The 15,338-nt window shown below is 33.7% G+C and overlaps 1 protein-coding gene and 1 long non-coding RNA gene across 4 annotated transcripts in view; both read left to right on the top strand.

Moving 5' to 3' along the window:
• The first annotated feature begins 1,025 nt into the window (after positions 1-1,025).
• Positions 1,026-15,338, top strand: part of GSH1 (glutamate-cysteine ligase) — a 155,455-nt gene continuing 141,142 nt past the window's right edge. For all 3 annotated transcript variants that reach the window (XM_089807903.1, XM_089807902.1, XM_089807901.1), the window contains exons 1-4: positions 1,026-1,146; positions 1,987-2,332; positions 3,234-3,384; positions 3,842-3,949. In XM_089807903.1, coding sequence (XP_089664029.1) covers positions 1,995-2,332; positions 3,234-3,384; positions 3,842-3,949 — 597 coding nt within the window. In that variant the 5' untranslated portion in view covers positions 1,026-1,146; positions 1,987-1,994. The remainder of the gene's footprint in view (positions 1,147-1,986; positions 2,333-3,233; positions 3,385-3,841; positions 3,950-15,338) is intronic.
• LOC149530309 (uncharacterized) lies at positions 6,430-6,822 on the top strand. Its single transcript, XR_016358300.1, has 2 exons — positions 6,430-6,552; positions 6,685-6,822. It is a non-coding gene; the product is annotated as an uncharacterized LOC149530309 (long non-coding RNA).

The raw sequence follows: 15,338 nt of genomic DNA, 5'->3' as shown, positions 1-15,338 counted from the left end.
ATATATTTATGCACTTGGTTACATTCTACATTTTCTTTATAATTTTTAATTCTAATTTAATTTAAATAACTCTAAGATATAAATGTAAAATGAACATTTTCAATAATTTTAGATATAAAAGAATAAAAGTATATTTATTTTAAAATTTGAAATATTAAATTATTGATATTAAAAAATTAAAGAAAAAATTAGAAAATTATAAAAAAAATATTTTTCTATAAATAATAATATGATACTCTAAATATTTTTTATATACTTTTTAGAGTTATTTCAACAAATATTTAAATATAAATCCAATGGAGTGAATTGGGTTTCAAGTTTCAACGAGGTTCATTCCCCATCCAAGAATTAAACATGCAAAATAATTTAAGTTCCCTTTTATCTCTTAAAATATTTTCTGCAATTAAATTTAATTGAAAAATAGAGAAAAATTGGTCCAATAACAAAAATGAATTAAAAAAAAAAAAAAAACAGATATAAAATAAAAAGGAAGTAACAACTCTAGAATATTTTATATTTTTATTACCAAAGTTTGATTAATTGTCTTTTGACCAGATGAAAACATTAATATGCCGCCTATAAGGGAACTACTAATTTAAAAATAACAAAATATTTTTAAAGTTAAATATACATCAATATTTATATTAGTATATTTAACATCGTATGTAAACCTAAGTATATATCGTCAAATATTTAAAACAATTGGTTTTGATTATAATACAATCACCATAACTAAATGTGGGCATAGGCCCATCAAAGGTATGTTTTTAAAAGTGAAAATTTTAAATTTTAATAAAGAGTGGATGAAGGAGGGAGGTTGGGAAAGCGAAAGGAAAAAGAGGAGAACTTTCATTTTGGTTTTGTTACGAGGAGATCAAGTGAGAAATAATGACGGCTGGGTGAGTGTACGAGGAGATTCGGGCATATAGGATCTGTACACGTGCCGTTGCGAGAGACGTGGCACCAGGGCTGAGTGCTCAAACCCTAGCTTTTGCCTCTTGTATGAATTTTAATGGACTGTTACCAAGAAAGAGGGGGTTGGGTGTCTGCTCGGTTGTGTGGACGTTCTGGGGTGGTGCAGCGTAACTGCTAGCGTTCGGCCAAATTTGTTTTAATCAGTGGGAAAGGAGATTTTCAGATTTTGAGGTGAGAATTTTCTTCAGTTTCTTGTATCATTGCGATGTGAAGTTCATGCATTTGGTTCTTGTTGGATTGCATTTGTAAGATGATCTATCCTCTCAATGATGTTGTAATTGTGACACGAGTAAAGTTTGAAAGCTAAAAATGTTTTACTATAAGTTGTCCATTCATCAATTATAAGGATAATCAAATTACTGTCCTTTTGAAGTAGCTCAAGATGTTGATTTATTACATCCAGGCATGTTGCTTGGTATCTATTAAGACAAATCTTAAAGCAGTTTTAGTGACGCCAATAGTGAAAGTAGTTGTGTTGCAAGAGGAGGTCGAAGGCAAATTCTATAAGTTTTAAAGCTGCAATCGAAGGAGTTGAAATTCATAATTGAACAATCAATACAATGTCTCCATGCGATCATAATCTCTCAATGGATGCCCGTGAATGCTGATATTTCTCTCCCATTATCATCCGCATATAAGGATACCGACTTCAATGATGTCATAGATAATAAAACATGATCAAAGGCATAATTCAAAGCATCCTGAAATGAATTAATCTAATTACATTCAAATATTATACAGCATAATTAATTACAATTAACATTACATGGTCAATGTCAAATCTGCCCATATAATGATATTTTATTTTTTATTTCAGAAAATAAAAGTGGTGCGAAAATTGGTTTTGACAGTGAAATAGTTGCGAAACGTTTTATTATGACCATTATTCAATCTACTGGTTTCTGTTTCCACATCTTTTATGTGATGTCTTTCTTGAATGCTTCTCACATTACTCGTATGTTTGTCATGGATTTAAACATGATGTTCTGACTTGTGTATCTTGTCTGGAAGGACAAATAATGGCACTATTGTCTAAGAGCACCATTCCATGTTGCCGCCATGACATGAATATCCATCACAGAGGACACAGTTACCATGCTAACAATTTGGTCTCTATAAGTTGCAACGGCATGATTTTGGAACTTAAAGGATTAAAGATTCAGCAACCGATTTCCTATGGTGGGCTGCAGCGGAATAATTGTCTAGGTGATAATTATGGGCTCAGAAACAGGGGGAATTTATTGGTTGTTGCGGCAAGTCCTCCGACAGAAGATGTTGCAGTTACAACAGAGCCACTAACAAAACAAGATCTTGTTGCCTATCTGGCATCCGGTTGCAAGCCTAAGGATAAATGGAGGTATGCTTTTCTTATCCTTCAAATTGGACAACAAGCTACATGGTCATTTCATAGCTTAAGCTGTTGTAAAGGGAAATTGTTTTATCACTTGTATCGTGGTTATTCTGTTTTAGCTTAACTTATATATGTTTCTGAAAATTATAACAAGTCATAAACGTTGGTGTCATTGGAGGTAACTTCTCAATGCATTTAGGTCAAAGATTCCAAAGGAGTCGTTGCTAGGAGTTGAGAAGTTTAGCATAAGGAGTGCAAATACCAAGGATTCTGATTTCCTGAAATTAATTTACTTAGGCTGTTCAACTGTTAGGGAAGAAAATAATTTCTCTAGGCCCAATTAATTTTGATCTGTCAATGATGTAGGAGCATGCCAATTTTATTTTAGAACTTCTCATTGTCACACAATCTACTTATCAGTAAAGTATAGTGAACTAATGGGAAATTGCAAACACCATTATTTTTTCTACGTTTCCATACAAGATGATTTCCTCAAATCACTGCAATTACTTGCTTTTCTTGTCATGTAAGGCATATGTATGCTTCTTGCTATTTCCGATTTGAGTTTTTACAAAGGGATCGCATCTCAGCAAATGGATAGAATACTAAAATGGTAATATTTGTGCAAAAGGTATATCTGTAAAATATTGACTATATCTAAATCGAGTCTCAGAATTTATTATCTTTTCATTTATTGTTGGTGATTTGTCTGTTCATTTTGGATTTGGAGCAGGTACCATTTCATTCCCTTGTATGGCTTAGTTTCTTTATGAATCCATTTCATAATCTTTTGTCGTGGTTTTTGTATTTTGGACTTGTGCTCTCTGTCATTTACGGTCAAATAAGGGTTCAAATGTTAGCTCTATAAATGGTTATTATATCATCTTATATGTGTAAACTTTTACAGAATTGGTACTGAACATGAAAAGTTTGGTTTTGAACGGAAGACATTGAAGCCGATGAATTATGAGCAAATATCAGAATTACTCCAGGGTCTGGCTGAACGGTTTGGTTGGGAAAAGGTTATGGAAGGGGATCTTATCATTGGTCTCAAACAGGTGACAAAGCAGACTCTCTTACCAGGTTATTCTTTGAAGGGATGATTTTCAAAATTTGAAGGAAAAATTGTCTTTTTCATTCACTCGAGTAAAAAATTTAAAGTTTAGCACCTCTATTGGCATCTTAACTTTTTGCTCTTCTATTTGGTGGTTGATCTACATGTGACGTAAATACATACTCTCTCATCGTTTCATTAAGATCAGTGGTATTCCATTTATGTTGTTTTTGCCTTTTTTCATGAATATAAATTTAGTGGGCAGTCACTTTGTAATATGACTTCTATATTCTGTCTTTGACTGTATTGCATATTTTCTTATGTATTCTACTCTCGCTTTTAACACAAACCTAAGGTTGTATTAGATGTCTTGGAGAATAGCATTATTATCAACATTTTTCTTGGTCCATATCATTGTATGAGGCAATCCAATAATAATTCTTGCGGACTGGATTTATCAGGATAAACAAAGTATATCACTAGAGCCAGGGGGGCAATTCGAGCTCAGTGGTGCTCCATTAGAAACTCTACACCAAACATGTGCCGAGGTCAACTCACATCTATACCAGGTATTGCCTTGAACTTCAAATTTGATTGTTGATGTAAACTTGAAATTGTGCAAATGGAGAGAGAGCTCATTTTTGTGCCCTTGCATGGCTCCATAGTAGCAACTTTGGGAGAGAACCCGAATCTTGTTAACAACTTCAAAGTAAAAAAATGGGTTTAATAGAGAGAATAATAGTAATTTATAATGAAGAAAAAAGAGGCGCTATAGAAAATAGTAAAAATGAAAAATAATAGGCATATATTTAATAGTCATTTTTAAGTGTGCAATCAGATGGGTTCCCTTGGTTAGTCCTAAACATTATTCACATACTAAACTCTCTAGAATCTCAATTTCTTGGCTACACTTTTTCTTTGCCACTAAAAAACCCTGAAGATGATGTGTGCCATGAAAGTCTATGTGGTTTTGCCAATAGTGGCATGTTCTGATGGTTTTGTTGTAGTGGTGTTGTTTGTGCCATCAAGGTTCAAATCCCATTGGGGATGATGTCCCCTATCTATGGCCTCATCGACACATAGCTCCAGGTCAAAAGCATTTACCCCTTCAAGAAAAAAAGGTCAATGTGGTTTTGACGTCTTAGTGTGGACATGGTGGCAAGGGATCTTGAGACCTCATCCAATATTGCAACAAGGAATGTGCCAAAACCCTTTGAGGGGCACTACCTCTCAATACCATTGGGGGCGTTGCCCTTAGGCCACCTGTCACGACTTGTTTAATTATTATGAATACCATTCTAAATATGATCAGTATATCACCAATATTAAAAATAACGATATTAAATAAATCGATGGTTAAGCTATGAAATTAATTATCAATATTATTAATGTTAAAGGTGCAGTAGCTGCGATAGAGCTCCTTCATAACTGTAATAGTCTGCTGTGCGATTCATCTTGTATGTTTAAAATTCTGTTCATGATACTTCTACATGTTGTGTGATTTCAGATCTTGTGAGGCTATTCTGTTGGCATCATATCTCTTGGTTCCTTCTCCGTATTCATTATTGTGGTTCTTTTATTGGCATCATGATTATCTTTGATGTCATCTTCCACATTCCTACCGTCTTTGTATTGTTCCTATTCTATTCATCCGTTCAGATGAATCATATGATGACTTGGCTCAACCTCTGTTTATATTGGATGTGCTTGTGTATCTTTTCTGTCAGTTTTATTGGCATCGTATGGGTGTAATTTATAGTTAGTGCCTGCCAAAGTGAATCATCAATTAATTAAAATGGCAGTGCTGACTGTTTATATTATATAGCTGTCTGTCTGTTCATTCATTGATGATGCTGGTTCATTGATATTGTTGGTTCTCATATTAAAGATGCTGATGTTCTTCCATAATCGCCAACGATTGCTCTTCAATACAGGACTCTTCAGTTTCATGGTGAAGATATATATCTTTGTTCGGTTCATATATAGAGAAATTCATTCATAGGTTTCATTGTCGTTGTTCAGCGAGAGAGGAGTACTTCTGTGACGTTGCTTAGGTGCTCTTTTGTACCAAGAATATAGGCACAGAGATTAAAATTACATTTTGTTTGGACTCATTAGGTGATCTGTGTATGATCATCGAGCTGATTCTGTGAACCATTTCTATTGTTAATCAGTTGTTTCATTTGAGACTGTTAGATGCTCTAAAGGAGGCAGGCTTATTGATTGATTGTTCAGAACTTCAATCATAAGCATGCTACTTGTATTTATTGTGAGATTTGCAATCAAGTCATCATGATTTTGGGTGTGGCTGTGTTTTTTCCTTGAGTAGGGTTTTCCCAAGATAAATGAGTCATCTGCTCTTATGCTTTTCTATGTTTCAGTATATTGCATTTGTATGTTTCTTAGTTCGAAAACATCAACATTGTATCAGAGCTTGGTCAGCCTTGAGCTTCTCACAAAAGGGGTTGAAACTTGAGATCATTTAAATCCTCCTAGCTGTAGGATTAGAGTCACGTATATGTGTAAGTTTGCAGAGCAGTATGGATGATGATTGTCATTGGAGATGGGCAATTGTGTTTCAAGAAGTAAAGGATTTGTAATTTTGTATGCAACTGTGAAGTTGGCAGCGATAACAAATTTTGTGATTGTTGTTCTTCATATCTTTTACTGACTTACATTATTGATGAGTGCAGTTGGCTTCCTTTGTATGGTTGAATGAATGCATTGAACGCCTTAAAGTCAAATGATGTTGGAAAGCCCATAAGTAACTATGCAATATATTACTGCTGGAAAGTTTTTGGTGTGTTGCGAAGAAGATTAAACTATGAAAAGATCAGTATTCTCTGAATGTATCCTTGAATATTAATCATAAACTTATATATTTAATTCATGCAATACTATTGACACTAGCGAATCATGTATGCTTCTAGCATTATCTGTCTGATCCTATTACTAATCTCTCTAAAATGCTTCCAGGATGGATTGAGGAGCACAAGGATGATGAGAGATTGCAGGTTGAGCTGAGTTGGTGGCTCTTGAAGAGGAAGTACCTATTCAAATTATCTTGTGATCAGTTTATTCTAAGAGGAGGAATTAAGATTTAAAGGGAACTTGAGCAGCAGAGGGAGAGTTGCCAAATCCTTTTGCTAAGAATCAACTAGCTCGTGTAGTGGTGTGACTGCTAAAGCTCCTTGTTTGTTCAACACTGTAATCAAATCTTCTTTGTTATGATTATCAAAATAGTGAGAATTTTGGCCCTTGTTGAGGAGTCTCTATTAAGAGGGAGCTTGTCTATTCATTATAGGCAACCACGGACGAGGAGGTCAAAAGGTTGATATCAGATTTAGAGGGAGTCTGATTTGGGAAGTCAGAAGGTTGATATCTGACTTAGAAAAGTCTTATCATCATGAAGACTTGTTAACGAGTTCTTTGCGAGGGAGAAGTTCGAGGTGAAATTGCTTGTTAATGAGTTCTTTGTGACAAAATGTTACATCCCAATTTTTGACCTAATTTAAAATATAGCTGTTGAGGTTCACATTAAGTCAGTTGACAGTTAAACTGGCTATAATTGTGTGAAATGATAAGATGGTTAGTCGTTATAATTATTTATCACGAATTCATGAAATTGAATGGGCGGTTAGCTGTTATGATTATTTATAACTTGTTATGATAATAGCATTTAATTATGAAGAATCTCTTTGCAGGAAACACGTCGAAGGGGTGGAAGCATTGTCAGAAAAGAATTAGGCACAAGAGCATCACCATCACTGGGTAGATGGGTTGAGGACCTAGCAGCTCGAAAACAGGATACATCTGTGGGACCTGCATGAGCTATTTAAATAAATAATTTAATTAAAATAATTGAATTATAAAACGTACCTCAAAAGAAGTTAAATAATCTTTCATCATATTATATGTCTATATACGTGCATATAGATATAAAAATGATTTGGCACCATTATATTTTAATAATTTGATATTAAGTGATGTTTGCATGTACATATATAAATATAAGATCATAATAATATTTGAATTATAATAACATTCAAATTATTATAATATTCTAACTATAATCTTCCAATTCTATTCTTTCCATTTTAATATTCTTTCTTTTAATTGATTAACACATGGCATGATAAATCAATTTAAAATTTGGCAATTCGAATTGTCTTATGATCTTCTAACTTTATCTTCCAACCATTTAATTTTTCTTTGTTCTATTCGATTTTATATTTGGAATTTTGAATCGATTATAATCTTTTGAAACCGACGGAAGCCAAAGAGTCTTTTTAAGACCTTTTTATATCTTGAGTCGGATGGAGATTAGAAGACGCAAGAAACTCTCATATCCGACTTCAATTGTTTCTTGACATCCGATTTATATATTTTCAGACATCTGAGTTTTATATTTTTACATGGCGTCTGACATTTAGTATTTCTTGATGGACAGCATTCCATTTGTATCACCAAGTCTTGGTTTTATTGTGACCCCCAGGTGTTATTCTGATTTGAGAGAGGGAGCCATCGTTTAAATCTTTTCCATATACTCGACTTCTTGCCTGCAGTGATTTACAACCTTGCCAATCAATACTTCAGCGTTCAGCACATCGATTTCATAGTTTTATTTGTGACTTCTTCCTGCAATAACGTTTGTAAAGATTTGATAAAGCAAACTGCTGCATAGGTATACTTGCTGGGGATAAAGTTCCTATTCATTGTGGTGACATCTTTAGGCGAATGGAGGAGAACCGAATCCATTCAATTGGCAAATTCTCAGGCAACTCCGAATTCCTAACAGGTCATGGGATTATCATTCCTTTATGTTTATTTATTTCTATTGCAGTCAGCTAGGCTCAGGATTATCTTGCTTACCCATGATTACATTATAAGCTTGCTGAATAATCCATGATATGATTAATGAGTCTTCTTCTTACTTCCTAGTTTCCTGATTTATCATATTAGGAGTTGAATAGTATCTCTCATGGGAGAGTTTTCCAATGCAATAAACCTGAAATAAAAGTACAATAACATCAAATTTCTTAGCAGCAATTCTCAACATTTAACGTGATGATATCTTGTTTTGAATTTACAGATTGACTTTTAAAAAAAAATTTAACCTCGTTCTTGGCAAGTGAAAGCGAAGTATCCATAGTATGGATCCATAAATTTTTTCAGTCACTGGATATTAGAATTAAACAATCAATTCTGATGGAACATAATCATGCAATCACAGATTGCAATATGTTGGATAATATGTTAATTATGAAATAGTTGGGAATCAACCAAAAGAGTAGGTTGTTCTGAGAATTCCGAACACCTGGGACTCACCCAGCTGTGTAGCCAAGGAAATGGGTAATGAGGTGAGAGAAAGGAATCTGCAATAATATGAATCAGTATCAGTTAACAAGATTTAATATTTTTTAGAAGAAAACATTTAATAGCTCATGCAAGATCTTGTTTAATATATGTCCTATTGTCAAGTCGAGAGGTGTGGTTAATACCAGGATGCTCAGAGGATGACTAAATGATCCCTGTCTATTCCAGGTAGGGAGGGCCTTTCTTGTTAGAGATTGTGTGGGGATAAAGTTATGCTTCGAGGTTGGGTGGTTAAGCCCCTGACAATGTTTCACCTCTCCCCAAGTTGTCTGACGTACAACAGACAAAGAGAAGTTATACATTCAATTGATTGTCACAATAGGTATTAACACTTCTATGATATATATGCAAGAAGGTAAGATTGATTGAGTTATATTATCGTGTAGCTATTTTTACACCTAGATGCGAGAGATAGATTTATGGATTGTTTTCATGAATGAGCATATTTTCTAATCTTGAGTTATTTCCACAGTTAAGCAATCAGATGGAAAGAAATGATATAGTGGTATTTGAAGTCCTAATTGGATATAGTGGTATCTAAAGCCCTAATTGATTCAGTGGTATCTGATGCCCTAAATGATCCAATGATAATCGATGCCCTAATTAATACCATGGTATGTGATGCCCTAATTTTTATATAGTGGTATTTAATGATAATCATCATTTGATTTCGATTTAGTAGTATTGGAAGAAAGTCGTTATATGATATTGTTATAGTGGTATTTGTGGACTAATCTGGGTGATTGTAGAAGCAACCTTACAATGTTTTTGGTTTCAAATTCCGAGGTATGTGGTTTTTTAATTTCTATAGTAAATTCATTGATGGTGTTTTAAGTGCTTAGTTAAGAAATTATTTTTAACTGTTTTTAGCCGTCGAACCCTCTTCACATGAACATGACTGATATAATTGTCTTCCTATGAAATGAAGTAATAACTGTATTTTCTTGAGTATGTTAGTTGTTAATTAAGACCCGGGAAAACAGGATGTTACACGAAAGTTCAAGGTGAAATCCCTTGTTAATGAGCTCTCTTAAAGAGAAGTTCAAGGTGAAATCCCTTGTTAATGAGTTCTTCTCTGCGAGAGAAGTTCAAGGTGAGATTCCTTGTTAATGAGTTCTTGGTGAGAGAAGCTTTAGGTGAAATCCCTTGTTAATGAGTTCTTCTTTGTGAGAGAAGCTCTAGGTAAAATCCCTTGTTATTGAGTTCTTCTCTATGAGAGAAGTTCGAGGTGAAATCCTTTGTTCCACCCTCTGGGAGTAGCTATGGCGGACCCACCCTCTGGGAGTAGCCATGGTGGAAGTCGTGTCTGACTCCATGACTTTATTTTCTGATTAACCCTATAAGAGTAACTATGCTCCTTTTGCATGCTATGCTTTGAAATATGAAGGATCTTTTTGTTGCTAAGAGGAACTGTTAAAGGTGAAGTAGCTACGATAAAGATCCTTCATACTTGTAATAGTCTACTATGCAATTCATCCTATACGTTTGAACTTCTATTCATGACACTCCAACATGTTGCATGGTTTCAGATCTTGTGAGACTGTTCTGTTGGCATCATATCTATTGGTTCCTTCTCCGTATTTGTTATCATGGTTCTTTTATTGGCATTATGATTATCTTTGGTGTTGTCTTCCAGCTTCCTACCATCTTTGTATTATTCCTATCCTATTCATCTATTTGGATGAATCACATCATGACTTGGCTCAATCTTCATTTATATTGGATGTGCTCATGTATCTTTCCTATCAATTTTCTTGGCATTGTATGGGTGTAATATATAGTTGGCTCCGGATAGAGTATATTGACAATTAACTAAAATAGAAGTGCCGACTGTTTATGTTATATAACCGTCTTTTCACCATCTTTTCATTCATTGATGATGGTATTTCATTGATATCGTTGGTTCTCATATAAAAGAATGCTGATGTTGCTCTTCAATATAGGGCTCTTTAGTTTAATGGTAAAGATATATATCTTTGTTCGGTTCATATATAGAGAAATTCATTCACAGGTTTTGTTTTTGTTGTTCAATGACAGAGGAGCATTTTTGTGTGGTTGCTTAGGTGCTCTTTTGTATTGAGAATATAAGTGAAAGATCCAAAAAACATTTTGTATGGATTCATTAGGTGATCTGTATATGATCATCGAGCTAGTTTTGTGAACCATTTTTATTGTTAATCAGTTATTTCAATTGAGACTATTAGATGCTTTAAAAGGGGGCATGCTTATTGATTGACTGTTGAGAACTTTAATTATGAGCAAGATACTTGTAATTATTCTGAGATTTACACTAAAGGCATCATCATTTTGGGCGTGGTTGAGTTTTTCCATTGAGTAGGAGGGTTTTCCTAGGATTAATAACCGAGCCATCCGTTCTTATAATTTTCTATGTTTCAAGATATTGCATTTATATTTTTTTGGTTCCAAAACATCAACAATTAATCCTAATAATTAAAAGATATTAGTGTTGATCTTTGTAATATCTCTTTTTTTGGGACATTAGGAATTCCAAAGTTAAATTCATAAAATATTAAATTTGGCTTACGAGAGTTTAAAGCAAATTTATAAAATGGGTCAATTTAATATTATAAAGGGGGTTAAAAGGTGACAAAGAAGAAAAAAAATGAAAGGAGAGGAAGGAAGCTCAAGAGTCACATGTTAGGTTCTTCAAAGAGGGTGTTGGTTCCCAAAACCACAGATTGGAAATTCGAGAGCCTGCCACTTGTCTGATAGGACTTCTCAATCAGTTTTAGCCAACGAACAGGAATACTTCTCGTTTCCCCTGCACTTAAGACTTTGCTACACCCAGGCTGGTAAACCTTCACCTCAAATGCTGACTGTCTTGGTTCAGAGCTTTTCTAAAGTGAATTGAAGCTTTGGAGTTCTCTAGCTGGCAAGGTCCTCAAACTCAATTAAAATGAAAATTGGATGTTGAGTGTTTGAATGTTTTGTATAAGGTTTGTTAATAATGGATTTGATGCTTGTAGGAAGTTATAGATTTTCTGACCTCAATAATAAAAAGACCAATGCCTCTGCTCATCCGGGCAATAGAGTCAACTTCAGTGAATTTTCACGTACAACTTTATAATGTTTTACACACTTTACTGCTAGTAATTTAATAATCAAGATGCGACAGATCAAATATATACGCAATTTTAAATTAGTCCTTTTTAACTCCTCTGGTAGGGGACAAACTGGACACAAATATAGAAACAATTATATATTTCACTATGTCTATGATGATCATATTCAAGATGCTAAATGATCGTGTCCACTTATCTGATATTTAAATTGTATACAGATTCCAAAAAATAATTACAAAGGACGATTCACCTACAGTTTAAATCTCCATGCCTTTAATAATAAACAAAAGACTTCTTATTTTATTATTAAAATAAAATACTTGAATTTATATTACAAAGTCATAATATAGCTCCTTATCTCCGTACAAGTAATATAAAATACTTTCTCCTGAGAATATGAATCTGAATGTTTTTGAATATGTTCTCTTTGTTTTATTAAACTTCTTCTATTTATATCTTCATACTTAAGGAATATGACTTTTCAATTTCAAAAGTCATTTCTTTATAAATAAGTCACACCCTTCCGATTCAAACAAATTACTACTTTACATATTACCCTTTCTTAATCGCATATCTTCCTTTATTATTTCAAAATGACACCACTTCATGATAAAATATTGTAATCTCTTTAACACTATTATTTTTGACCTTATGCTGCTACTTTAATAATAATAACATGGCTTCCGTGAAAGGCTTGGTAATTGCATGACACCGTCTTAGGATGAATTCATTGGGGCTCCATTGCTCGACTCCTAGCACATGCCGTTAATGGTTTTTATTCTTGTTGATGTTATTTCTCAAGCTCTTCCATCAAACGATTATGTTCAATGGTTGCCACACGCTGACTCCAGCATTGACGTATGTTTCGAACAGACTTTCTCCTCTCAAATACATTTGATATTCTGTAATATAAATCTATTTCTTTTCACAGTGTTACTCTTCCTTCATTGATCGTATGTCCAACTATTCCCAGGTGTTTATAACTCAGCATCTCTGTGACACATCAGTAATAAATCAATTCTTTATCATTTTTTGTGTTTGCTGGCAAATACCATTCCATCATCTCCAGGCATTCAGGCTGCTGCTCCATATCTTCAATTTGTTTATGATCAGAGGACATCACTGGGCTATGGCTTCAGTGGGGGAACGCTATTCTTTCGGGGCAAGTTTAGAAACCTTACTGCAGATGTTTGGCTTCTCAAGATTTACGGCAACTTGAATCTCAAGATTCCACCTCTTAATTAGTTCCAAATCTCCTCCTGTCACAATGTGTAATTTACCCATATTGTGTGTGTCTACAAATGTTGCACAGCTATCACACAAGTCACAGTGCATGACTTGACAGGTTGACTTAAAAAATGGTATTTATTGTTGCCTGAGAAATAACTATGGACAGATATATATAATTCCCTATGACTCTGTTGATAGGATCAAAACTTTTCATATCACTGCTGTAGCATTACCAAACTGTACATATTCTGGACTCCACTGCTGTTGTCATTATGATTTTAAAACAATTGTTTATTCCATAGGTCCAGGTGTATCTTAGAAATGCATGTCATATTGTTTCTTCAGATATGTGAAAAGTGGCAAGAGGAATCTTTTTGATTGTATATCCAAGTACTACTGGCAGGAGAATACCATGGATGAACAGTTTATAAACTTGGATGTGATGCAGAATTACATGACTGAGCGAAATTGTATAAGACTCCATGTGAAAAGGCTGATCTTTTTAGAGTTGGATTTGCATAAGACAAATGGTGTGTCCCTATACTATATATTCTCCCTATATATGTAATCTGAAACTGCCACCCTTGAAATGCTTCCCTTTTGCCCCCCCCGCTTGTCCCCATTCTGGAAATACGCTAGATCATGGTATAGTGATTACATACAATTGATTTAATGACTAAGAGACTTGCTGCATTTTGTTACAACAATTATTATGAGCTCTGAGGTTTCAATTTATATTGTCTTTTGCAAATGTGAAACATGTCAGAGAAGTGTGGCTTCGGTTGGATTACTTTAATGATGAAATCAAATGCATAAATGATCTATTGACTTTGAGCATTTAATCTCTATCCATTTTGTATTATGATCTGAGTATTTGATTATCCTAATGCATGATCCATAATTAATAATCATACATTTATACATTTAATAATGTATATGTATGTATGTATGGTTGTACACACACACATATCTCTCTCTTACACACACATACATATATACATACATATATATATATATGTTTATATATATATATGTGTGTGTGTGTGTGTGTGTGTGTGTGTGTGTATGTATGTATGTATGATCAGGTTTAATGTAATAACCATAGATCATGCTTTGCACCAATAATTTGTATAAATCTTGATAATGATTATCATAACATATTCATCAACCAAATTAAGATCGTTGGAAGACTGTTATTGAGCAGGTTTAATGTAACATGTCTCACATAGAGACATGTTTACGTGAATATATGAAGACCGATATCCATGTCTTGAACAAGTATGTAAATTAATCAGTGCAAAGTCAAGATACAACAGCAACAATTATCCGAACGGCATCAATATTGACTCATAAACATATTGCAGTGACATTGTGCTTCAATATTGATTAATATTGTCATTATTTATATTGGATTGATATTGATTCTGAGATTATAGTAGATCAATATCAACTCATATCACATTAATGTTCATATTGTTATTGTTTTGCTATTGTAATCAACAGCAGATATCAAAAGTATCGTTTGATCTGTATATACACCTGCAAAACAGTGATTAAAATTAAAAAATCCATTAGCATATAAATCTGATCAATATTTAACAAAACATAGATATTGAAGTTGTATGTTAGCATTCTGCACCACATTGTGGGTTTGATGGTGTCTTATGACGATAATTATCACAAGTTACTTGCATTATTGTATGGTCCTTGTTATGGATTTTGATGAATTCATGCCCTTGTAGTTATAGAGAAATATAATAATAGTCTTAAGCTGTTAATAAGGGATTAATGCAGCTGTTTTCAAAATTGTTGCATATGAGCTGGATATCATAAACTTAGATCATTGTTTATCAGCATGCTTGCTTTGACTTTTCTGTACTGCCTATGAGATTTTTGGTCAACCGAAATTCTGCAGCAATTTTTTGATATCTTCAGTCCTTCATACCGAGGAGAAATCCTGTAATAATACACACAATATATTTCTAATTTTTAAATCTCCAATGCTTCTCCACTTTTTAATTTCACATAAAGTGCTTTTGCAGTTGTCTGCTGCTCAGCATTGCCATACCTTCTAAAATTGCAATTTCAAAGAATGCTTCCTAGGACACAGCTTTGGCTTTGTAGGTCGAGCTCTTGTGGCTCTCTATTAATATTGTAATTTCTAGGTCCCAATAAGATTAATTCAAATTTTAGCTTCTTGATGTCTAGTCATTAGTTCCAAGCTTAAGTGCTGTAATCCTACTTGATTAGATACAACTCATTTTGTCAA

This window comes from Cupressus sempervirens, chromosome 11 (assembly GCF_028749045.1).
Source record: "Cupressus sempervirens isolate cs-2001-9-10 chromosome 11, ASM2874904v1, whole genome shotgun sequence".
Lineage (NCBI taxonomy): Eukaryota > Viridiplantae > Streptophyta > Pinopsida > Cupressales > Cupressaceae > Cupressus > Cupressus sempervirens.
This window is presented reverse-complemented; position numbering and strand designations above follow the sequence as displayed.